Below are 26913 nucleotides of genomic sequence, written 5' to 3' on the forward strand. Positions count from 1 at the left end.
TTTTATTATTTTTTCTACCCCCATGCAGAGAGGCTCAGGGGAGGAGCAGACATGCAGCACAAGGTCTGCTTTGAAATTCCCTAGCCATAGTGTTTTTAAACATGTTATAAAAAAGCATTCCTTACTGCTGCATCTATCTTCTGAACATGGCAGAAGCTGTTAGTATTTAACATGGCGATGGGAGAGCGTCCTTTACTAGTGGGCTTCTCCCCCAGAGCTCTGTACTCCAGGCTGCTCTGCACCCCTCTGCCCACCTTAGTGTAGTAAGGTTGGGGTGCACAGGGACTGTTTCTTAGCCCTCTCCGTAGAGAGCCAGGGAAGACAAGGAATTGCTTGTCAGCTGAGACATGCGAGGGTGGCAGGGAAGGGCAGAAGTAGGAAAAGCAGCAGCACAGCAGGCAGCAGGCCACTTTCTGGGCACAGTTACTAAGGCACGTGACCATGGCGAAGAGGATTCTCAGGACCGGGCTGGAGCTGCCTGCAGCCACCCGGGACTCGGTCTGTGTCTCTTGGCCTCCCCTCCATCACCACAAACCCACACAGGGGCAACTTGTCTAAGCTGCCAGAGACCAAATGGGCACTCCATGGCATCCTAGCAACTCTCCTGCCCCAGGTCTCTGTGGGCAGCAAGAAAGCCAGAGCTTTCTTGGATAAAACCCAGGAGGCAGCATGCAACTTTCCTTTATACTCCAGGGAAACAGAAAAAAGTCAAGGCCAGGTAGGCTGATACTGGAAGTAGGAAAGTGAGGAAGTGAGAACTTGCATATTAGGAAGACAATCATAATTGGCCACTTTCCTTCCCTCCTGGAGGCACTCCTCCAGCAGGGAAGTTTGTCAAGGAGACGCGGCCACCCAATCACATAGATGTTCACTGACCAGGAGGCTTATCCAAGGACTGTCCCTTGGGCGGCCTCCAGTCTCCTCAAGGGGGATGGGAGGCACTGTTGCCTGAATGGGGCCAATGAATGCAGGTCACTTTAAGGGTAGAAGAAAAGAGGGCAATAGCTTTTCTGTTAGGGGAGGAAAAGGCTCTGGTTCATCCTTATCCTCACTAGAAAAAAATCTCTTCCTTACTCCCTATAGAAGGGAATGAAGTGGAGAGAGAAGTCTCTCCCTGTTGTTCTCATTTTTGCTTTTCCTTCTCTTTTAAATCTCCTGAATTCCCTTCAGGTGGAGAAGATGGGTGGTCTGACGCACCACAATCTAACAGATAGAGGATACAATGCAGAGCTTACCAGCGCCCAGGTGGTCAAAATAGTAGCATTAGTAAAATGACCTTGCTTATGTCCTCTTTTCAGGCAATGACCTACCGGCTCCCATAACTCTAAATCTAAGTTTCCTTGATCAGGAAACCAAGGGCATTCCTGCCTAATTAAGAGCATAAGCTTGTGTAGAGCTCCAGGCTCTACGGTGCACTGGACAGCCTTAAGTAGCTGTTGCACTGTTTTAAAAAATACTTTCTGCTCTTTGGTCATTTCTTGACTCATGATAATCTAGCCCCTGATGTTTTACACATGCATCCCTTCCTCCTGATGGGAGTCAGGACTGTCCCTTACGAGATTCCCTGGAAAATTGATGAGCTTTCCTCCTTCACACATAAATTCAAGTCAATCATGTCGGGGGCACCAGCCGCAGAACTTAGAGCTCTGCAAGAACACCAAGAACGCAGTACTCAGTTCCAGCTGAGCGGGGCTAGGGGATAGCTCTTCTGAGAGAGTCCACCCCAGCATCAGTCTGCCAAGTATTTATTGAAATGGCTTATATTAACTACAAATATCCGCTAGATGGTCATTTGAGGTGGGTTGCTGAGGCACCTGTGACCTTGTACACACTCAAACTGCATTCTCAGGAGGCTGTTTTCAGCGTTCCTTATCACACCACACACTCCACTCCCTGTCCTGTTTTCAGAGTAAACGAGTTTCATTCTCATGTACAAATAACATACACAGTGCCTCAGTATTTTTCCATGCCTGATCTCAAATACCATGTACATAAGCTTGAATATGTTGCCGTGCACCCTCTATGCTCTAGGTATTATAAAATCTATCTCTACATTGCAAATGACCAGCAGGAATATCCCTAGATTTCATGGTTGTGGTCTTTTTGTTGTGTGTCCTGTTTAAAGTTGCTCTTGTAGGCATTGTTAATTAAATTAAACAGTGTCCTCTGGTGAGGCCGGGAGAAGTGATTCCCTGGTTTTAATCGCAAAGATAATTGTGTTTCCCTAATGGCTTTGGTTTATCTTTTCCTCTTGCACATCAGACCATGTAAATATTCACGTTTCCTTCTTTGTTTTGGCTGCCAAAAATACATGGCCACTTACCTGCAGATTTATAGGAACTTAGACTGCAAGTGAGTACCTCTGAGGCAGAGATTTTCCAAGTTTTTTTTTTTTTTTTTCCCATTTGTGAGGATGCTACAAGGGTTTCCCTAACCCCCTGTTAATTTTAACTTGTATTAATGGGGAAAGTCAGGGTAATTTTGCAGGGGGTAGAGGTGAAGAATAGCTAAAAGATTCTAAGCAATGAACTTGGGTTGGGGCTACACAGGTACAGATGACAAATTCCTCACTCTCAGTGAGTTTCTGGCTTAATGGAGAAAACTCACAAGTTAAAAAATTTTGTAACACGCAGTTTTTAAAAATTGCATTCATGTGAGGATGAGAACACTAGATGAGACCTTCAAGCCCTCTACTCTGCCAAGGGAAATTAAGAAAGTTTTAATGCAGGAGTTGACAGTTGCGGAATAAAGAAACAACATTTATTGAACACTGTATGCTGTGTGCTGCTTTATTTAGATTAGCTAGCTGAATCTCGGTAACTGCACAAGATAGCTGCATTTTCTCTCATTTTTTTTTTTTTTGGATAGACAATGAACATAAGGCCCAGGAAGATCAAGCATTTACTCAGGGTGGCACAGGTATGGTGCTTCGAGGCTGGGATTTCAACCTAGACCTGTTTGTCTTCAACCCTGCTTGTTCCTTCATGCATTAGGACTATTCAGATCTAATGAGGTCTTCAAATGAGGATTCATGGTTCTGGGAATAGGGAAGGCAAATTCCACCCAGGCATATCTGGTTGAATGTGTTCTTTGTGCAGGCAGAGGAAAGGGCAAAATGATATTTCAGGATGTTTCTAGCTTATTTTCTGTGCATGCTTGTCTCAGGGAAGAAAACATCTCCACTTCTAACTTTTGATCAGTGTTCCTTTTAGTGTAAGTGTCTCTCCAGTGGTACAGCAAAGTTTTTAGATGAATTACATTTAAACTGGATGAAGAAAGGGATCAGGTCAGTCTTACTCAGGACTCATACCTAGTACCTGGCCATAGAAGCCATTGATTCTCATTGTATATTGACTCAGTGAACACAGCAATCTGGGATTCACTGAAGGAACTTGAAGATAAGTGTTAATATATTAGGTTTGGTGATTTGGTAGATTCTGTATCCCCTCAGTCCTCATGACAATTTTAGGTGCTCAACAAATGTTTTCAATTGAAAAACGCCCCACCATTTAGAACTGCATTTAGTCGGAGAACACTTCCCTGACAATCCTCAATTTGGCTTACTCCTACGCCAAACCACACAAATTCTGCCACATGACTTCTGTAACACTCTACGTCTCCTGTCAGGGCACTTATTAACATTTTTAGAATTGTCTTCTCAGTTACACATCTTCTTTCACTCCCATGTAAGCATCCTGAAGACAGTGTGGCTCCCTTAATCACCTTTGTGTCTGTAATATCCAGCCTGGCATAAATTAGGCTTGATTGGTTAATAGAATGAAAGAACTAATCAATCAATGAGCACAATATTTAGTTATTCTTGACTACCATGCTAGACACATGAAGAATACGCTTTGGCAGGTGAGTCATAATCCAGAGAAGAGCTAAAAATAATTACACAAAAGCAAATTATTATATATAAACTGTGCCTCCCCCCAATACAAAAGAAAAATACATGCATGATAAAATGGCACCTAAGTAGCAGTGTGAGGGCCCTATAAAAGCAAAGCAAAACAAACCAAAAAACAAAATGAAACTAAACAAGTTGTATTCATCATTAGATCACCCGGGCTTCCAATTGTCTCACTGCAGTAGTTCGTTCTTTTAAAACTTCTGGTGCCTCCTACTCTGAGTTGCTGCAGTTTAAGTATTAAATTCCTCAAGCTGAAGATTTTCCGCCTTGTTCATCTTTCGTCTTCTTTCATTCTTCCCGGGAAGCTGCATGGTTTTTACTTCTTATTCCACACAACCCTTTGGCCAAGGTTCTCAGCTTGAAAGCTGCTTTGTATTTTTATGTTTTTAAAGTAGACCACGTATTCAAGCACAGTACTCTGTTGACTTATTTCAGTTTTTTTATCACGGTACCTCTTTCATGATAAAGCTTTTCCTCTACGCTTTGCAGATAGAAAGTAATAATGTAAGTGATTGATTTTCTCTTCCTAGTCACAAAACATTTTGAAAGTGATTCAGAAGTCTCCAGGTCTTTTCATGCCTATCTCAACTCCAAGAACATTTTAGTGGCAGCCATGCCTTACATACTAATATGATTCCTGGCATTATGTATCTGTTGCTTTATGAATATTGCTACTTAAGATTAATGTTGATTTATAAATTACATCAAAGGAAATAACTTTAATAACATCTATATTGATTTACAGTTTAAATACTGTTTATTTAATTACCTTGTTAAAGACACAGGCATCTCACTATATTGCCTGTGTTGGAGTACAGTGGCTATTCACAGGCATGATGATAGTGCACTAGAGCTTTGAACTCCTGGGCTCAAGCCAGCCTCTTACTTCAGCCAAGTAGCAGTACTGCAGGCACATGCCATCATATCATGCTAAAGGGTTACTTAATATCAGTAAATTCTCAATAGCCAGTGTAGGTTACTTACAGATGGGGAAACTAATGTCCTGGTTGGTTTGCCCAAGATCAAATAGTCTACCTAGATTTTTTTGTCTAGATATTATTCCCTCCATTATATCAACTTGTGCGAAATTTAGAACCATACAACTCTGACTCTACGAAAATGGGTTCTCATCCCCAAGGCTTTGTCTTAGGACCATGGTAGACTTAAGGAGATCTCCTGATAACGCTGTGCAATTACTGGGTTCTGTATCTTTGTACAAGCTGTTCTTTCTTGGGAAACCTGTTCCCACCTCAAATGTGAAAACTCTTTATATCTTTGTGCTCAGGTGTCACTTTCCCTGAGAAGCACATCTATCACCCTGTACAAAGTTAGTGACCTCCCTTATGTTCCTTTTGTTCCTTGCATATCTTTCCATTACTGGATTTATTACACTGGAATACAGTGGGATTTCTGTCTCCTTGGATTTGCCTTAGGCAGTTGGAAGACAGAGATTATGTCACATCCAGTAGATGCTTAGTAAATCCCAGTTGAGCTGAATTAGCTATACAATTTAAAGAATTAAAACTATGTTGGGCACATTACCTGGGAATGTTTGCTGCTTTTTGGATTTCTTGCTAAAATTCATACTAATACCAAGTTACTTAGTTCACTGAGGTGTGTCAAACTTGATTAAAGTATTACATGTTCTATTTTTCCATCTTACACATGAAAGTTGATGCTGTTAGAATACAAAAAAACTACCCAGAAATGTGGTCGACTGAAGGAAACCATCTTAATCTGGTTCTTCAAGCTTCAAAAAACAAAATGAAGATGGAAGGCCAATTAGAGGGACTGTTGTCACTCTACATGTAAGAAAAATGTTACCTGTCATCCAGACTAAAGTTTCTACCTCTCATTCTTCACAATATCTATGTTTTTAGAGATGTGGCTGGGTGTATGCTTTATATGCATTAATCCTTACAGTAGTCATGTGATGCAGGAATAAAATCATTCTTCACTGTTCATGCACATGAGATCAAAGCAGGTTTAATGACTTGCCAAGTTCACATACAAGTTCAAGGGAAAATGTGAGATATGCAAAAACTTCTAACTGGTTTCAAAATGTGTACTCTTTACAAGCTGCATGAGCTTTTCTTGCTGTATGAGCAGCCATGACATAACGAAGAATGCTTTCTTCATCTTATTCATTCAAACATTTTCTTTTCCACCTGCCCAGTGACTTTGCTATGAGGAAAAAGAAAAAAAATAAGCTTAAATCCTTTTGTGTAACAGTGCACCTGACTGAGAACTAAAGTAGCTATTTGTCCTTGGCAAATCACTGTGTAGTTAAGACTTTTCATAAAATTCATTTAAATTTTCTGCTTTGGTCTCAAGGCCCCAACCTCTTGAATATTATTTGGTTTTAACTTTTCTTTCCCAGTATGAGTGAAGCTCCTGTTGGTTTTTATAAATGCACCTTTTTCATCAGACACACAGCTTTCTAATGACTTTCATGTTCATTTGATAATTTTCTGGAACATGAACAGAAGGCATATATAATACACAAATGTGATTATGTAATTATATATATAATTATATAAGTATATGTAATTATATATATAATTATATATATTTATGATTTTTTTCTTCTGTCCTGGGAGGCAGTAGTGGGAAGTATAAAAGTTTATATTAACCTCCACCCCACTTTTTATTTTTGGTCAGCCAAATGGTTAGCAAGAAAAGAGACTTCACAAACTGAAAGATTCCATGCTGATTTTCAAAGGTGGCCCCAGTTTCTTCTAGGTAACTGAAGATTTTCATCTATTAGAAAACAGCCTTGAGGGAAACTACCAGGAGCATAGTCATTAATACAGCATTCATAGTTCAGTGTCAGGAACTTTTGAGAATGGGGGAAATTATGAGATATTTTCTTCTTCACATTTTAAAAAATAGAGTATCTATTTGGTAAAATTCAAATGCAGACCTAAGGAAACATATGAACAGGACCTAAGTAAGCTTTTGAGTAAAAAAGACCTAGGATTGAAATCCAGTTCTATTGTTATCTTTTTGTAGTGGTGGTTGTATGATTCAACACATACATTAAATATCATAAAGCCTTATAACAAAAAAATTGGAAGGTTTTTAGGCATTGTTTATTCCACTATATTTTCAGCACCAAACTCTTTCCCTTCACTTTTTGTGACTGACAGGAAAAATATTAGACACCTTGTTTTTCTCCTGTAGATCTGAGACTATTAAATTTTTTAAACTCTTTTTTTTTTTCTGTCATTCAGGCTGAAGAAGTTCTACTGATCTATCTATGGGTTTTTTGACTCTTCTCTATTCATCTCCATTTCACTGTCAATCCCAACAGGTAAGTTATTTATTTATTTAGAGATGGAGTTTTGCTCTTGTTGCCCAGGCTGGAGTGCAACGGTGGAATCTCAGCTCATTGCAAAGTCGACATCTCTGGTTCAAGCGATTCTCCTGCCTCAGCTTCCCAAGTAGCTGGGATTAAAGGCATGGGGAACCATGCCTGACTAATTTTTTGTATTTAGTAGAGATGGGGTTTTACCATGTTGGTCAGGTTGGTCTTCAACGCCTGATCTCAAGTGATCTACCCTCCTTGGGCTTCCTAAAGTGCTGGGATTACAGGCATGAGCCACAACCCCCAGCCCTTTATTTAGTTATTATATTTTTTAGTTCTCAACTGTCATTTAGTTCTTCCTGTATTTCTAATACTTTGCTGAAACTTTGTTTTTTTATTTGTTTCAAAAGGTTTCGAAGTTCCGTATTGGGGCAATTTTATAATACCTGATTTATAGACTTTGTCACAAAATTTCAACATCTGTGCTATCTTAGTTTTGGCATCTGTTGATTGCTTTTTCTCATGTGAGTTGAGATTCTCCTTGTTTTTCACATCAGGACTAATTTTGAATTGTATCCTACTTAAAAATCATAGAAAATGTTGACATTTTGTTTAGGTTCTGGCTGCAAGTTCAATTTTACCTTTTGTGGGATTGTCTGGTTCCAATGTCAGTTGAGTTTTCAAAGCCTTTGCTTATGTCCATCCTGCTTGTGCTCCACCTAGTATGGTCAAACTAGATGGTGATGCATATGTCACCACAGCATTGTCAAAGATTTGGACGGGCTGATTAGAATCAGTTCTATTCATAAGCTTACTTCATATATAATTTGCATAGGCTCACATTTCTCAGCTACTCTTTATCCTTGAATCTCCTTGTCAGTTTCCAGTTCCCTGGGGGTCACTTATTTGGCCCTCCAGTAGGAAAGCTGGGGCTCTAGTTGCCCAACTCCATTGCAGGGCTAACACCCGGGTAAAGTTAGGCACATTTCTTGGGTACAAAATTTAAGAGGGCTCCTAAAAATTCAATAATCAAGATACATAAAATTTTAATGCAATCTTTAAAAAAATGAAAATGAATGTGAAAATTTAAAATGAACGAAATGTTGCAATTTAAGTAAAGAGAGGATCCAGCTCCGCACTTTACTACCCTGCTTCACTTCCTCACCCTCATTCCAACCCTACCTTGCTGTGTACTTCTACAACTGCACCTCCATCTGGAGCCAGGCAAGCAGGAAGACAGGTGGAAAAAAAATGTAACCAGTTTGGTGGTACTTTGAATTCTGGTCTTCGTCCTCAACCTTTCTGCTACTATTTATATTTCAGAGCCTTCAAGTAGTTGATCTATGCATTCTACCAGGTTTTGCAGCTACACTCAATGAGAAAGACAGAGTAGAGGGTGGTTATTTCGTCTTAACAGGAACAAGAACCAGAGAAGAATATTCTTAGATTGCTACAAGGAGCTAGGTGAAAAAATTGACAAAAAAAGTAAATTCTAGGGGAAAAAGTAATAAATATTTCAAAAAGCAATTCTATCACCTTATTATTTCTAGTGAAACTTTGTATTCTTAAGAAGAAAATTAGCTTTCCAGGATTTATACAATACACTCTTTTCCTTTCATCTCCCAGGGGAACGTTCATGTGTACATGCGTGTATGTGTGCATGAATAGGCATGTGTACAGTCATGCCCCAGAGAAAGACAGAAACAGAAATAGAATCAGAAATAGAATCAAAGTGGGGAGGGACTTAGAAAAGGATGCTGTAGATGTAGGTTGAGCTTCTCCAGTGTTCCCTTTACCATTAGGGACAGATTAAAATGTGAGAATAAAGAACTTATCAGGTCCTATATGGATTTTCTTTTTCCTTCCTATTTTGAGGAAATCATCAGAGGTAGAAACCTCTCTCATGGGTACAGTATTTGCTACCATTGACAATGTCACAGTTCTTTCCATTTATAAAAAGAAGGATACTTACATAAAGGGCAATTCATTGTTTTAAGCAAGGGAGGTCAAGTTCAATACTGCCATTCCTTTAGCTATCTGCATAAGTACCTTAAAACTACGGAAAACATATTCAAATGTGCTATTTGAAGAATGTAGTTTGGGATTTTTGATTGTTTGCTCCTGTACCCAGAACTGCTTTGTTTATTGAATATGGCCAGTGTTAGATGGAAGGTTGTAAAAAGCAGGATATAATCTATTTAAATACTATTTGAATTTGACTGGAGAAAAAGAACTGTGTACAAAAGCTGTTGACTGCCTTTTAACTTTGTGATCTCTGGACCTTTGAATTCATTGCAGTAAAAACCAAATTGTAACCTTTGTTTGGCCCAGACAGTGAATTCTATAAATCTGGAAAACTCTAAAACATCCCCTCTCTAATTTTCCTCCCTGTCTCCTTCTCTTCATCCATCCTGCCTTTGTTTTCTTCACCCCCTATTTCCTTCCTCTCCAGGAACACTGATTTAGCACCTTATTTTGCCTGTCACTTTACTAGACACTGTGGACAATGCAAAAGTAGATGAGATAAATAAATAATGATCTAGCTGGGAACACTGCCATTTATTTGTGGAAACAGGTATAATCACATGAAAGACTTAAAACAGACTTGGAACAATATACATCCCAGTGAATAAATGTCTCATAGAGATGGTCTTTCTAGATTATTTCTGATTTCTTTAGGGAATCATTGTGTCTCAACTTCATTACGTTTGCAGACGTTTCTCTTTTCCAATAAACAAATTAGTTTATTGCTCTGTGAGTGTGTGCGTGTATATGCGGTAAGAGATCTTGTATTTAAAAACGCATATATTATGTGTGTTTCAGGTACTTCTTGCTACCCTTAGCTATTGCTTTAACAAGTCAAATTTTCTTCTATTACCCTCTGTAAAGACATTTCTGTTCTTAGACTGCGAGCCAAGTCAGGTGACACTGTCTGATTGCTGAATAAGCCTTGAGCCAGGCATTCATTCTGAGGGTCACAAACGGAAACCTACCCAGAGGCCTATTTTTATGAACCTTTGCTTTATTCCAGGCAAAGCTTCCCAAGAGGTCTCTGCACTCTCGTCTGGTTTGATCTCTATTGAAAATCTCCTAGGCAGCCAGCCTCCCATTGGGTCTGCTCACCTAGAAAGCTTCTGTCTGCTTTCAGTAATTAGGGCGAGACAGCTGACACAGATCTACCTGGGAATTGCCAGTCTCCCTTGCACGTTCTCTGGCTTCCTCAGGCACTCTGCCTGGGAATTAACCTCCCATTACATCATTCAGAAAGGAGGTGGCTCATGATGCCGTCTTCTGGCATGAGTGACCTGGGGTGCTCTGAAGAAACTTAGAGGCTGACAGTGTCAGAGAGAAATGATGAGTACAGGAAGAGAGCCCTCAGGAATTACCTCAGGATGCTTTCCAACTCCTCCCACTCCGGCTTCTCAACACATTTTAGAGAAGCAATTATCACTGGGAGGTGGTGGAGGAGCAAGGCTGTGTGCGGGACTGGCTGACCAATTTAGCAAATGAGAGGAGGGACTACCTCCCATGCAGATATAGCTGTATTTTGGAGAATTGTTACCTGGAGAGAAGCCGACTTCTGCCTTCTCCTGGGAAGCCTGTGACCTATGATTTTGTTAGAAATGGTATTTTTTTTTCTTCAGAGGAAGGAGTTTCGTTTATGGCAGATTTTGAATATGGTTGTAATAAAATGGCCTTTAAATTTTAGAATTTGTGTGAAGAAATCCATTGGATGTCTCCCTAAACCCCAATTTCCTTTTCTGAACTGTGGGTTTTGGCAGCTTTCGTTTTCAGGGTCCAGTTGCCAATTTTAGTAAGGCAGGAATAAAAGCCCCTGGCACCTCATAGCTTGTAACAGCTCCCAGCAGGATGAAGGAAGGCTGAGCTGCCAGGTTTCAAATGTAGGTTGCACTTCGGTATCCTGAAGCCTGTCAGTCATACATACCATAGCTGCAGAGGGTAGGCAGCAGCAGCACACTAGTCTCAATGGGACAAACAACTTTTAGAAATTACATTTATATTGTTCCCTTATCTAGGTGCCGCTTCTGTTGAAACAGAGACTCAGAGACACGTGATTTTCAGATGTATTCAGTAACTACAATTTTTCTCAATTCGATGGGATAAGCACCTGCTGCCAAGCAGCATTGTCACCAGCATCATCAGCAACGAACTGATCGATGCATTCATCATTTTTTTAAACTAGCCTTAGTTGAGCTAATAAGGTTCTATATGTCGAACTCTAGACATTGCCCTATAAACAGTTTACTCATTACATTCAAGGTACTCTGAATCCTTTGGGTAAAACATGTAACAAAACTTATTGTAATTAATATAATGTGTATTGTAACGGAGACGTTAATTGTTATTTAACAAAACAGATGGAAGGAGGCAAGGTCTTTCCAGGCAAAGAGAGGAGCACGTGGAAAGGAATGGAGATGCGTATGTGCAAATGGCATGTTCAGCTCACTATTACGGATGGAAGGGCAGTGAGTGGGCCTGAAAAGGCAGGTGAGGACAGATATTTAAGGAACATGCCATGCTACAGAGTATGGATTTATTCTGAAGTTAACATTTATATAAGAGTAGTAAGCAGATGTAACTGGTATCATCTACTTCACCATCTTGAAGTACAGACAAGATTATAACAAAATAATAAAAATATCCTAGCAATGTTTTAGGATACATCCTGGAAACTTCTGTGAAGAAACAGACATGAATGGGAATGGAGAGGAACACACAGGGAGCCCAATTGTGTCTTCTATATTTATTTGGTTTTTTAACACAGAGTTCTAAAGTAAGTTAGTACAACATTAGATTTGATTAAAGTGGTGATGAGTAAAGATGTGACAATAAAATAATTATCAAAAATAATGAGGGTTATATCTTTGTAATATTCAAATTCACTCAGGTCTCTATTTGTGCAAGATGGCAAGTGTTACAGGCTGAATTTTACCTTCTCACCAAAATTCATGTATTGAAGCCCTACCCCGTGGTACCTGAGAATGTGACTGTATTTGGAGATAGGCTCGTTGTTGTTGTTGTTGTTTGAGACAGTCTCCCTCTGTCGCCCAGGCTGGAGTGCAGTGGTAGTCATGGCACACTGCAGCCTCAGCCCCCCAGAGCTCAGATGATCTTCCCGAGTAGCTCGGACTACGTGGAACTATGCATCACCGTGTCCAGCTAATTTTTGTATTTTCTGTGGAGATGGGGTTCTACCATATTGCCCAGGCTGGTCTCTAATTTCTGGGCTCAAGTGATCTGCCTGCCTTGGCTTCCCAAAGTGCTGGGAATATAGGTGTTATCCACCTCACCTGGCCTGGAGATTAGCTGTTTAAAGGTATAACTAAGGTAAAATGAGGTCAGTATGGTTCACTGTAATCCAGTATGACTGGTGGCTTTATAAAAGGAGGATATGAGGACACAAATATCTGCAGAGGCCATGTAATGACACAGGGAGAGGACGGCTATCTATAAGTAAAGAAGAAAGTCTGCAGAGGAAACTGGCTCTGCTGAGACTCTGATCTCTAACTTCCCAGAACTGTGAGAAGATACATTTTTATTGTTTAATAAACAGTAGTAATTTGTTAGGGCACCCCTAGAAAATTAACACAGCAAAGGTTGTAGAGTGACTCTCTTGGGGCTTTCTCAATACCCAGCAATTGTCTAAGAACCTCTGGGAATCATTCATTTTCAAAACAGCTGCAACTGCTTCTAGGCTAAACAAGAACACAAGCATCAGATCTGGCCACAGGCAGATGCCAGTTTTTTGTTGGCCTTGTTTCTTTTACTATCAGTGGTACAGTTAAGGACTGGTGCTGCACTACTGAACATTTCCTGACCAGTTGCAGCAAAGACACCTTTACTGGTCTGGATCCCATTCCCATGAGCATTCCTCTTGTGTAAAGATGCTCTAGATTAGACTTAAAAGGTCGCAGTTCTTTAGTTTACATTTAAGGCCCAGTAACTGTGCGTAAAGTTTTCCTGTAGGCTAAGGAGGAGTTGACAGTGTCAGCCACATGCGCATTCTCATGTGTCTTTAAGTCCTATTGTTGAGCCTACCTCGCCAGTCAGGCTCTCCTTCTGCTCTGGGTACACTCCTTTCATCCTTTCTCAATAGGTGGATCTTTTGTGAAAACTAATCAATTCATGAGTAAAGCTTGAACCATAAGAAGAAAGAAAACAGTTTTTTATATTTTATTTTTGAGACAGAGTCTTGCTCTGTCACCAGGCTGGAGTGCAGTGGAGTGTAGCACTGCCATCTCGGCTTACTGCAACCTCCACCTCCCCGGTTCAAGCAATTCTCCTGCCTCAGCCTCCCACCTAGCTGGTATTACAGGTGCACACCACCGCCCCAGGCTAATTTGTGTGTGTTTTAGTAGAGATGGGATTTCACCATGTTGGCCAGGCTGGTCTCAGACCTAGTGATTTACCTACCTCCACCTCCCAAAGTGCTGGGATTATAGGCCCCAGCCACTGCACCTGGCTAAATGGAGACAGCTCTTAATCCCTCCTTCTCAAGAGGTTCCTAAATCCCCTGCACAGGTTTCTGCATTTTCCCCATACCACAGTTCTGCTTATCCAGGGTATTAGGTGCCTATCTGATTTATATTTGTCTAAGGAACCTGTTAAACAAATCTCTACAGCATAAATCTGATTTATGGTGCTGTTACATTATATATATATAAAAGGAAGCTGAAGTTTTTTAAATGGCAAATTTTATTGCTTAAATTGCAAATAATCAGTATCGTCATACAAAACAAAAAGAGTGACATGAGCAAAACTTCCTAATTGCAATCAGTCTCTGAATAGCCACTAATGTTATGTTTTAAAAATAAAAATAATGGCCAGTTTTCTTTTTTATTTCTTACAGAACCCAATTTAAATTATTTATTCACTTGGCTCCGACTGAAAACAAAAAGGAACACAGCAAACAAATTTCTAATCCTCCTTCAAGGTTCAGCTCAAGTATATGCTCAAATAAATTGACTCATACTTGCTTCTTTTATTCCTTATTATTTTTCTGAAGAATACTTACCAAAGGAAAGCCAGGAGCTCTTTTTTCATCTTAACAATCACAAAGCATAGCAGAGTGCTGGCACATAGCCAATAAATAAATGAATAGATATTTGTAAAGTATTGCTGATAGCAATGTGAACTGTATCTTAGATGTGTCTTTAAAATTTCACTCCCCAAAAGGCAGAGAATCAAAGTAAAAACGATAAGCTATTTAAGCAAGAAATGATGTGTCTGGACTAAAGAAATAATAGTGAGGATGAAGAATTGTAGATTTTGCAGATAAATAATCGGTAAGACTTGGTATTTGGTAAAAAGGTGGTATGAAGAATATAAAATGATTATCAAATGAGTTTACGGAAAACTGAGGTAAAGTTGTGTGTTTCATTCCTAATAGAACATAAGAAAATCAGTAAGTTTAGGGGGCTCAGATTTTCTTCTAGTAACTACTAAGTGTGAGGAAATATGCTTTGCCATTGAGGAACTCCGTCTAGTTAGAAGTGAAAACATGCATCTAAATTGGCAAATAAAATTGTTAAATGGCTTAGAAAAATATAAAATCAATAAATTATAAGAAGCAAATATGGATAAAAACAAATCATTCACCTTTTAAAGGAAAATAAAAATATTGCAATTCTACGTGGTCTGGAACCAGCTGCTCCCCTGCTCTGAGCTGGGGTTCTGAAATGGTAGTTAATAGTTTTGTTGATTTAACATCTTGACACTAGGAAAGCTGTTGATAAATTGCCTTGAGCTCACTAGACATTTTTCAGGATTCTTTCTGCTGGGCCAAACCCCAGCTCATACTGGCTTTTGCAGGGAAATGTCTTGGGTCATATGCCAGAGACAACAGAATATAGAGGTAGAGCGTCATGTAAGACTCTTTAAAAAAAAGTCATTAATATAGTAAAAGGGCAACTCACAGACTAGGACAAAGTATTTTATATCTTCTCTATGTACATATATAATATACACACAATACCAAATTATATAACTGTAAGACAACTTATACTGTCACCATGTATTTTATGTATCTTTGTGATTGTTTATACCTTTTGGAATGAGTCTTACAACTCTTTAATAAGAAGGCAAACAACCCAATAGCAATAACACAAGATTGAAACATACTCCCCAAAGAAGATACATAAAATACACAGTAAAAGTATATACAAATTATATTTCTACAATGGACTGTTGAGCAATAATAAGATATGAACTAATAGAAACAGTAACTTGGATGAATGTCAAAAGCATTATATTAAGTGAAAGAAGGCAGAAACAAAAGACCATATACCTTATCATTTTATTTATATGACATTCTAGAATAGCAAAACAAACCTGTTGTGATAGAAAGGAGATTAGTGGTTTTCTGGTGACAGAAATAGTAGTGGAGATTTATTAAAAATGTGCCTAAAAGTTTTAGTGGAGGTGAGACTGTCCCATGTCCTGATTACGACGTGTTTACAAAATTGAACTTCCTCAGGTGCTCAAACTGTGACCTTAGAATGGGTATACTTTATTGTACTCAAATTATAAAGCAATAAAGTATATTAAAAAGTCAAAGTAATAAAATATGACTCTTTGGGTAAAATTACCAAATAAACCACTATTATGTAATTATTCAAAGAATAAAAGGCAAAAGTATTTAATTATCTACAAAATGAAATACGGCAGAGGTAAAATAACTTAAAAATAAAATGAAAAAAATGAGCTTATTACAGGTAAGTCTATGGAAACATTTGAAAGCCTATGCAAAAATACTGTTTATCATAATTGACCCTGGTTGTAATAGAATGCTTCCACAAACTGATTGCCATATAAAATGATAAAGAATTCAAAGAACTACCTCCTCAAAATCACTCAAACTAGATGATTATATAGAAAATTTGACCAATTCTTTAAAGACCATTCTTGTTTAAATTGTTCCAGAACATAGAAATAAAATAAAATAAAAAATTTGTTTGAAACAAATGTAATATTGATAACTAAACCTAATAAACACATACAGAGAGAACTAGGAAATCCTGCTTCCTTTTGAATATTGATTCAAGAATTCTAAGTATTTGCAAATGAAACCTGCCAACAACATGTCAAGGAAATAACACATCATCACCAAATCATTTGTTCTGGAGATTAAAGAATGAATCAATATTAGGAGATCCATAAGTGTTTATATTAATGGTTCTCAAGTAAATAATCATTTGTTTCCATTGATAGGTTCAAAATTCAATACAAAACGGAAACAAGTGACCCTAACTCTATTATTATTGATAACATATTTATATTGAAAAAATCTGAGAAATATCATATTTTGAATGTACATTGTTAATAATATGTGCTAAGATAAAAGGAAATGCACGGAAATTGTGAACTTTATTAAGTTGTATTGGTGGTGACATTGGTATAGATATTTTAAAACTAGTTTATGTATTGTAGGTTAAAAGAAAGGGTGAATATGGAACAGGAAAAGGCAAGGACAAACACTGTGATATTGTATTTGAATTTTTATTAGAATTAATGATTAAATACATGCAATTAAGCCATGGAAAGATTCAGAAGCAATGTCACCCTGGTAGCCATGAGTAATATACTTTTTACTCACATATTGGCTTCTAAACATTTTTCACTACAAATAACTGGAATCCTTAGAGATGTAAATGAATCTGTATCTTTAGCAGTGTAAGTACAAAGTGACCTTGGAACGTCTTGTTGTGGCAGAGAGTAAATGAATATCGTGAATTGAGGGTACATATCAAAATGTTCCAGAATCCAGCTTAATTGGACTCCAATTATCAAAATTTGGGACGTTTTGATTATTAACACTAATAATCATAATCTTATAGCTATGAAAGAATAGTTTGTATCTGACTAGTATTACAACTAAGAATAACTATAAAACCTGTTGTTTTTTTTATTATATTATTATTTTTTGGCCCGTATGGGAACTGAATCCATAACAACTGTCAAACCTGAATTTTTTTAAATAGTGGCTTGAAATCATTAGAGAGAAATCAAGGCACTGGATTTAAGAAGCCATGATCCTAAAAGCAAAAAAAGGTATCAAGGTTAGCCGTAGATCAGCACCACTATTTTTTTCTCTTGAAAATTTGTGAATTTGCTTCAGGGCATAAAGCAGGAGCGGAAGTTGCAGCAGTTTTACTAGAATGTGATGCCCCCCAAAATTGGAGTTTATGACCCTTTGTCAAGCAATTTGAGGTATTCAGATCTTTGTGTAAAGAAAATTGCAGAAAGAAAACATAAGAAAATGTCTAATGTCACTAAGACTGGTTTAGACTTCTGGCCTGTGTCATTCTCCCGTGCTGGACTCTTCCTGCCCTCAAATATTGGACTTCAGGTTCTTCAGCTTTAGGACTGGGACTGGCGTCCTTGCTCTTCAGCTTGCAGACAGCATATTGTGGGACCTCACCTTGTGATCGTGTGAGTTAATACTCCTTAATAAACTCTCCTTTATGTATACGTCTATCCTATTAGTTTGTTCTCTCTAGAGAACTCTAACTAATACAGATTTTGGTGTTAGTCAATCATTCCGAGAAAAATCTTTAAAGTTGTTAGAGAATGGGAACGCATAACTTTCAAAGAAGCAACTACAAAACTGGCTGTGAAGAAAAAGCATTAACTATATAATAAGATTAATAAAATTTACTTCATTAAAATTTAAAAACATTGTTCCAGACCATCCTGGCCAACATGGCGAAACCCTGTCTCTACTCAAAGTACAAAAATTAACTGAGTGTTGTGGCGGGCACCTGTAATCCCAGCTACTCAGGAGGCTGAGGCAGGAGAATCACTGAACTCAGGAGGTGGAGGTTGCAGTGAGCCGAGATAGTGCCACGGCACTCCAGCCTGGGAAACAAGGGTGAGACTCCAACTCAAAAAAAATAAATAAATAAAACATTGTTTATTGAATGAAATCATTAAAAGGATGAACAGATTAACCATAGAGTAGAGAAGATATTGCATATTTTTTAAATACATGAGCAAATATTTTTAAGGGAGTTTACAAGATGACTATCTGACCAAAAAAAAGAGAGAAATGTCCTTAACATTGTTAATAAGCAGGGAAATAAAAATTAAAAGCTAGTGAGACACCACTACACATCTAGAGAATGTGCTGTACTTAAAAATGATATCAACAAATGTTGTCCAGGAGCTCTCATACGCAGCCGATTAAAGTATAAAGTTGGTGCAACCACTTTGAAACTATTTGTCAATATGTATCAGTGCTAGACACATGCAGATCTATGATTCACAATTCCACTCTTAGGTGTATACTAGCACAAATGTAAATTTGTACGCAATAAACACATGAATAAGAATGTTCATAGAAGAAGAATTGCCTCATACCAGAAACATCATAGGTATACAGTCACAGTAAAATGGACAAATAATTGTGATGTAAAAAATGATCTATTGCTGTATATGGCAAAATGGATAAATTTTACAGATACAATGTTGAGTGGAAGAGTCCAGATGCAAAAGAATACTCATGTTTTCATCCATATCAAGTTCAAAAATAAGCAAAACAAATCCATCATGTTAGACTTCAGGATAGTAGTTACCTTTTGTTGATGGGGAGGGATGTTGCTGAAGCCTGGGCAGAATCATGACTAGACTTCTAGAGGGCCGGAAACAGTCTTTATATTGATTTGAGTGGTGAATACTTACTTGGATGTGCATAATTAAAAAAAAATTATTGGTTTGTATATTTAATGTTTGTGTATTTAGTGTGTGAATATAATACTTAGAAAATGTTACTGTAATTAAAAGAGAAAAAAATAAAGAATAAAAGGTAAAATTACTGAAATCCCATGAATAGCAATAATAAAGATAAGTAGTGATACCCAGATATAACAGAAAATTATAGAAAAGTATTTTTTCCCAGCTATTATTTTAGATTCAGGGGTACATGTGCAGGTTTGTTACCTGGGTATATTCCATGATGCTGAGGTTTGGGATTCAAATGTTCTCATCACCCAAGTGCTGAGCATATACCCAATAGTTTTTCAAGCCTTGTCCCCTTCCCTCCCACCAACTCTAGTATATATCTAGTCTCCAGTGTATATCTTTATCCTCTTTATGTCCATGAATACTCAATGCTTAGCACCACTTACAACTGAGAACATACCGTATTTGGTTTTCCGTTCCTGCAATAGTTTGCTCAGGGTAATGGTTTTGAGCTGCATCTATGTTACTGCAAAGGACATGATTTCATTCTTTATTATGGCAGTATAGTATGGCTGTATAGCATTCCATCAAATATGTGAGATATAAATATATTTGTTTTATACATAAAATCGCATTTTAAAATCCAGTCCATCAGTGATGGACTAGCTCAATTTCATGTCTTTGCTGCTGTGAATAGCACACCCATGAACATGTGAGTGCATGTGTCTTTTTGATAGAATGATCTAGTTTCCTTTAGGTATATACTGAGTAGTGGGATTGCTAGGTCAAATTGTTGCTCTGCTTAACTTTCTTTGAGAAATTTCTAACCTGCTTTCCGCAGTGCCTAAACTAATCTACATCTTCACGAACAGTGTATGTATTCCCTTTTCTCTGCAGTCTTGCCAGTATCTGCTGTTTTTGACTTTTTAATAATAGCTTTTGTGACTGGTGTGAGATGGTACCTCACTGTGGTATTGATTTGAATTTTTCTGATGATAAGTGATGTGGAGCATTTTTTCCATATCTATGTTTGCTACTTGTATGTCTTCTTTTGAAAAATGTCTGTTCATGTCTTTTGCCTACTTTTTAAATGAAGTTACATGTTTTTTGCTTGTTCAATTTAAATTCCTGATAGAGTCTAGACATTAGACATTTGTCAGATGCATAGTTTGCTAATATTTTCTTCCATGCTGTAGGTGTTCTGTTTACTCTGATGATGGTTTATTTTGTGTGCCGAAGCTCTTTCATTTAATTAGATCCCATTTGTCAATTTTTTTGTTGCAATTGATTTTGAGTACTTAGTCATAAATGATTTCTGAAGGCCAATGTACACAATGGTGTTTTCTGTTTTCTTCTAAAATTCTTATAGGAAAATTCTTCTTTGCAGAAGAATGACAACTAGTAAAGGCAGAAGTTTTCAAAAGCCATTTTACAATAGTAATAATTGATTCAGAGAAATCATGAATTGGTACTAAAATTAGCAGGTAAAAGTTAGTAGGGGAATAGGATATTGAGGTGGTTGTCAAAATATATAATCTGAATCAAATCTTGAGATAAGAAATCTGGCAAATCTCAATTGTGAGACATTTTACATAATTGGCTTGGATACTCATTTTTCAGTTCAATGTTTATGTATAAAATAGAATTGATTTTTGTGCAATTGCCTTACACTTTTTAAACTGATATTGAGCTTGCTAAATTCATGTGTTAATTAAAAAATATTTTTGATCACAATTAGACCATTAAATAAAATAAATGAAGATTTTATAGATATTCTTTATGAGTTTGAGAAAGTTTCACTCTATTTCTTTTTTTCTGAGGTTTTTAAAAATCATGGTGCATATTTTGTCAAATTATTTTTTTACATCTATTAAGAAAGTATTTGGTTAACATGGAGAAACAAATTGATTAACCTTTCATTCCTGGTATAAAACCCAATTTTTCATGATTAATTATCTATTTTATATATTGCTGGCTTTGATTTGCTCTTGTAAAAAGTAATACAGAGAGGTTCTGTGTACCTTTTACCTGGTTTCTCCATGGAAAATTGATATTGAAATAATCCACCAATCTTACTCAATGTTTCCAGTTGTGTGTGTGTGTGTGTGTGTGTGTGTGTCTTTAGTTCTTGTAATTTTGTTATGTCAAGTTTGTGTATCCATCATTACAGTAATGAACATTTCTCTCACCCCAAGGATCTGTTATGTTGCATTTTTATAGCCACATCTACCTTCCACATTCCCAGCATGTGGCAATCATCATTTAATAACCTGTTTTTCATATCTTTAATTTTGTCAATTCAATAATGTTACATAAATGGGATTATAAAGTATGTAACCTTTTGGGATTGGCTTTTTTTCACTCAGTATTTTTTCCTTTTTATTGCTGAGTAATATTTCATGGTAAGGAAATATCACTATCAGTCATTTGCCCAATTAACAATTTTCAGTTTGCTTACAGTTTTGGGCTATTACGCATAAGAGATACAAATATGTATAGGTTTTTGTGTGACCATAAGTTTTAATTTTTTAAAATATATATATTGCATTTTAGGCTTTGATGTACATGTGAAAAACATACGAGATTGTTGCATAGGTACATACATGGCAATGTGGTTTGCTGCCTTCCTCCCCATCACCTATATCTGGCATTTCTCCCCATGTTATTCCTCCCTAAATCCCCACACCCTGCTGTCCCTCCCCTAGTTCCCCCAAACAGACACCAGTGTGTGATGCTCCCTCCCTGTGCCCATGTGTTCTCACTGTTCAACACCCACCTATGAGTGAGAACATGTGGTGTGTGATTTTCTGTTCTTGTGTCAGTTTGCTGAGAATGATGGTTTCCAGGTTCATCCATGTGCCTTCAAAGGACATGAACTCAGTTTTTTTATGTCTGCATAGTATTCCATGGTGTGTATGTGCCATATTTTCCCTGTCCAGTCTATCATTGATGGGTATTTGGGTAGGTTCATATTCCGTAAGGAAACTTTGGCTAGAATTTAGCAAAATGATGCTTTTGGAAGTTTTTCTCTAAAACTCTCATTGACTTCAAAGCTATGATCATGTTTGGCAGAAGAGGTTATGGTATGCCTTGTGAATGTCTAGAACATCAGAGGAGCTGAAGACAGTAACGTTAATAGTGACCTTCAAAATGCAGATGAGAGGTCAGGAAAATGGGGAGGGTTGAACTGGTTTACTCCTATAGTATATTAGTCGTCCAGTAAAACCTTAAATAATTTATTTAACAGATAATTTTTGTAACAAACCCTGAAAGCTTCATAAGTAAACTCCTAGTATATAAATTAGTTCCTTCATCTTATTTGTGTTAGATTCATGTGGTCAATGGATTTACAATAAAGGATTTATAATAAATGTAAATAAAAGGATTTACAATTAAATAAATATAATAAATAAAAATACAAAAAATGGATTTCTGAGAAGGTGACCAATAAGGCTGATCAGGAATAATTTATTCCTCATACTTGCATGAACTCATTGTTTTTGATGGCTGCATAGTATTCCATGTTGTACATGTGCCACATCTTCCCTATCCAGTTTATCATTGATGGGCATTTTGGTTGTTTCTAAGTCTTTGCTATTGTAAACAGTGCTGCAATGAACATTCGTGTGCATGTGTCCTTATAATAGAATGATTTATAATCCTTTGCATATATACCCAGTAATGGGATTGCTGGGTCAAATGGAATTTCTATTTCTAGGTCCTTGAGGAATCGCCACACTGTCTTCCACAATAGTTGAACTAATTTACACTCCCACCAACAGTGTAAAAATGTTCCTATTTCTCCACATCCTCTCCAGCATCTGTTGTCTCCAGATTTTTTAATGATTGCCATTCTAATTGGCCTGAGATGGTATCTCAATGTGGTTTTGATTTGCATTTCTCTAATGATCAATGATGATGAGCATTTTTTCATGTTTTTTGGCCTTATATATGTCATCTTTTATAAAGTGTCTGTTCATATCCTTTGCCCACTTTTGAATGGGCCTGTTTGTTTTTTTCTTGTAAATCTGTTTTAATTCTTTGTAGATTCTGGATATTAGCCCTTTGTCAGATGGGTAGAGTGTAAAAATTTTTTCCCATTCTGCTGGTTACTGGTTCACTCTAATGATTGTTTCTTTTGCTGTGCAGAAGCTCTGGAGTTCAATTAGGTCCCATTTGTCTATTTTGGCTTTTGTTGCCAATGCTTTTGGTGTTTTAGTCATGAAGTCCTTGCCTATGCCTATGTCCTAAATGGTTTTGACTAGGTTTTCTTCTAGGGTTTTTATGGTGTTAGATCTTATGTTTAAGTCTTTAATCCATCTGGAGTTAATTTTAGTGTAAGGTGTCAGGAACAGGTCCAGTTTCTGCTTGCTGCACATGGGTAGCCAGTTTTCCCAACACCATTTATTGAACAGGGAGTCCTTTCCCCATTGCTTGTTTTGGTTAGGTTTGTCAAAGATTAGATGGATGTAGATGTGTGGCTTTGCCGCTGAGGCCTCACCTCTGAGGCCTCTGTTCTGCTCCATTGATCTATATCTCTCTTTTGGTACCAGTACCATGCTGTTTTGATTACTGTAGTTTTGTAGTATAGTTTGAAGTCTCGTAGTGTGATGCCTCCAGCTTTCTTCTTTTTGCTTAGAATTCACTTGGCTATGCAGGCTCTTTTGGCTCCATATGAAGTTTAAGGTGTTTTTTTCCAGTTCGTGGAAGAAGATCATTGGTAGCTTGATGGGGATAGCATTGAATCTGTAAATTACTTTGGGCAGTATGGCCATTTTCATGATATTGATTCTTCCTAATCATGAACATGGAATGTTTTTCCATCTGTTTGTGTCCTCTCTTATTTCATTGAGCAGTGGCTTGTAGCTCTCCTTGAAGAGGTCCTTTACATTATTTGTTAGTTGTATTCCTGGGTATTTTATTCTCTTTGTAGCAGTTCTGAATGGCAGTTCGTTCTTGATGTGGCTCTCTCTGTTTTTTGTTTTTTTTTTTTTTGAGACGGAGTTTCGCTCTTGTTACCCAGGCTGGAGTGCAATGGCGCAATCTCGGCTCACCGCAACCTCCGCCTCCTGGGTTCAGGCAATTCTCCTGCCTCAGCCTCCTGAGTAGCTGGGATTACAGGCACGCGCCACCATGCCCAGCTGATTTTTTGTAGTTTTAGTAGAGATGGGGTTTCACCGTGTTGACCAGGATGGTCTCGATCTCTTGACCTTGTGATCCACCCGCCTCGGCCTCCCAAAGTGCTGGGATTACAGGCGTGAGCCACCGCGCCTGACCGATTTGGCTCTCTTTAAGTCTGTTATTGGTGTATAGGAATGCTTTTGGTTTTTGCATATTGATTTTGTATCCTGAGACTTTGCTGAAGTTGCTTATCAGTTTCAGGAGATTTTGGGCTGAGACGATGGGGTCTTCTAGATATACAATCATGTCGTCTGCAAGTAGAGATAATTTGACTTCCTCCTTTCCTAATTGAATACCCTTTATTTCTTTTTCTTTCCTGATTGCTCTGGCTAGAACTTCCAATAGTATATTGAATAGGAGTGGTGAGAGAGTGCCCAAGAACACAAATGCTGGGTTTTACAGTGGCTGCATGTTTAATTTTATAAGAAACTGCCAACTGTTTTCAAGAGTGGCTTAACATTTTACATTCCCAACAGCAATGTTTGATTCCAGTCTTTCTAAATTCTTGTATTTGATGACATCATAAACAAATTTTAACCATTATGACAGTTATGTTATAGTATCTTATTGTGGTTTAAATTTGTGTGTCACTAGTGGCTGCTGACGTTGAACATATTATCATGTGTTTATTTGCCATCTGTTTATGCTCTTTGGTGGAATGTCTCCATTCATGCCTTCTGTCCATTTTCTAATTGGGTTTCTTTTTTTTTTTTTTTTTTTTTAAACTGTCAGATTTGAAGACCTCTTTGCATATGTTCTAAATACAATTCTTTGTTGTATTTGTGTGGTTTGCAAATATTTTCTTCCCATTTGCAGCTTATCTTCTTATTCTCTTAGTTTTTTCACAGAACAAATTTTTATTTTAGTAAGGCCTAATTTATCAATTCTAAAATTGTGTTTTTAATTGTTGTGGGTACATAGTGGTGTAAATATTTATGGGTTTATGAAATCTTTTGGTGGTAGCACGTACTGTGTAATAATCATATGGGAAATTGGATATTCATTCCCTTGAGCATTTATACTTTGTGTTATAAACAATCCAATTATACTCTTTAAGTTATTTATAAATGTACAATTAAATTATTTTTGACTCGTCTCCTTGTTGTGCTGTCAAATACTAGGTTTTATTCATTCTTTCTGTTTTTTTGTAGCCATTAACCATCTCCACCTCCACCCCATTCCACACTACCCTTCACAGTCTCTGATAACCATCTTTTTGTTCGGTATGTCCATCAGTACAACTGTTTTGATTTTTAGATCCCACCGGTAAGTGAGAACACGAGATGCTTGTCTTTCTGTGCCTGGTTTATTTCATTTTTCATAATGACCTCCATTTCCTTCCATGCTGTTGTAAATGACAGAATCTCATTGTTTTTTAATAGCTGAACGGTGCTTCATTGTGGATAGGTCCCACATTTTATTTATCCATTTATCTGCTAATGGACTCTTAGGTTGTTTCCAAATCTTGCCTATTGTGAACAGAGTTATATCAAACATGGTCATATTGATGTATCTTTTATAAAATGATTTTGTTCCTTTTGGGTATATACCCAGCAGCAGAATTGCTGGATCACGTGGTAGCCCTGTTTTCAGTTTTTTGAGGAATCTCCAAACCGTTCTGCATAGGGGTTGTACTAATATGCATTTTCATCAAAAGAGTATGGGAGTTTCTTTTTCTTCATATCCTCTCCAGCATTTGTTATTTCCTGACTTTTGGATAAAATCCATTTTAACTGGAGTGAGGTGATAGCTCATTATAGTTTTGATTTCCATTTCTCTAATGATTAATGATGTTGAGCACCTTTCATATGCCTGTTTGCCATTTGTAGATCTTCTTTTGAGAAATGTCTATTTAAATATTTTGCCCATTTTTAAAAAACAGATTATTAGAGTGGTTTGAGCTCCTTTATGTTCTGGTTATTAATCCCTTATCAGACAGGTATTTTGTAATTATTTTCCCCCATTCTGTTGGTTGTCTCTTCACTTTGTTGATTGTTTCCTTTACGATGCAAAAGCTTTTTAGTTTCAGGTTTGCTTTAGTAGCCTGTGCATATAGGGTATTGCCTAAAACTTTTTTGCCCAGATCAGTGTCCTGTAGAGTTTCCTCAGTGTCTTCTCATAGTAGTTTCATAGTTTGAGGTCTTGGATTTAAGTATTTGATTCATTTTAATTTGATTTTTGTATAAGGTGAGAGAGATGGATCAAGTTTCATTATTTTATGTAGGGATATCCAGTTTTCTCAGTCTCATTTATTGAAGATACTGTCTTTTCTCTGATGTATGTTCTTAGGACCTTTGTCAAAAATGAGTCTACTGTGGGTGTTTAGATTTGTTTCCGAGTTCTCCGTTCTGTTACTTTGGTCTGTGTGTCTGTTTTTAAGCCAGGACCATGCTGCTTTGGTATAGGTCTGTAGTATAATTTGAAGTCAGGTAATGTAATTCCTCCAGTTTTGTTCTTTTTGCCTAGGATAATTCTGGCTATTTTGGGTCTTTGTGATTCTGTAGAAATTTTAGGATTTTTTTTCTATTTCTGTGAATAATGTTATTCCTGTTTTGATGGGGATTTAATTGAATCTGTGTATTTCTGTGGGTAATATAGACAGTTTAACAATACTGATTCTTCCATTAACATGAAATATCTTTCTATTTTTTGTATTCTTTTCAATTTTTATCAGTGTTTTATAGTTTTTATTGTAAAGATCTTTCACTTCTTTTATTCCTAGCTATTTAATTTTATTTGTCACTATTCTAAATGGGATAACTTTTTTATTACTTTTCAGATTTTTGCTGTTGAGATATAGAAATGTTACTGA

The 26913-nt window shown here is 37.3% G+C and overlaps 1 protein-coding gene across 1 annotated transcript in view; it reads left to right on the forward strand.

Moving 5' to 3' along the window:
* Nucleotides 1-441: 441 nt before the first annotated feature.
* The window catches only part of LOC116563126 (cyclic AMP-dependent transcription factor ATF-4-like), a 38890-nt gene continuing 12418 nt past the window's right edge, over nt 442-26913 (forward strand). Inside the window, exon 1 of the mRNA XM_032295677.1 lies at nt 442-498. Within this exon, the coding sequence (XP_032151568.1) occupies nt 442-498 (57 nt within the window). The remainder of the gene's footprint in view (nt 499-26913) is intronic.

Source organism: Sapajus apella, unplaced genomic scaffold (assembly GCF_009761245.1).
Source record: "Sapajus apella isolate SASKATOON/1434 unplaced genomic scaffold, GSC_monkey_1.0 scaffold34, whole genome shotgun sequence".
Lineage (NCBI taxonomy): Eukaryota > Metazoa > Chordata > Mammalia > Primates > Cebidae > Sapajus > Sapajus apella.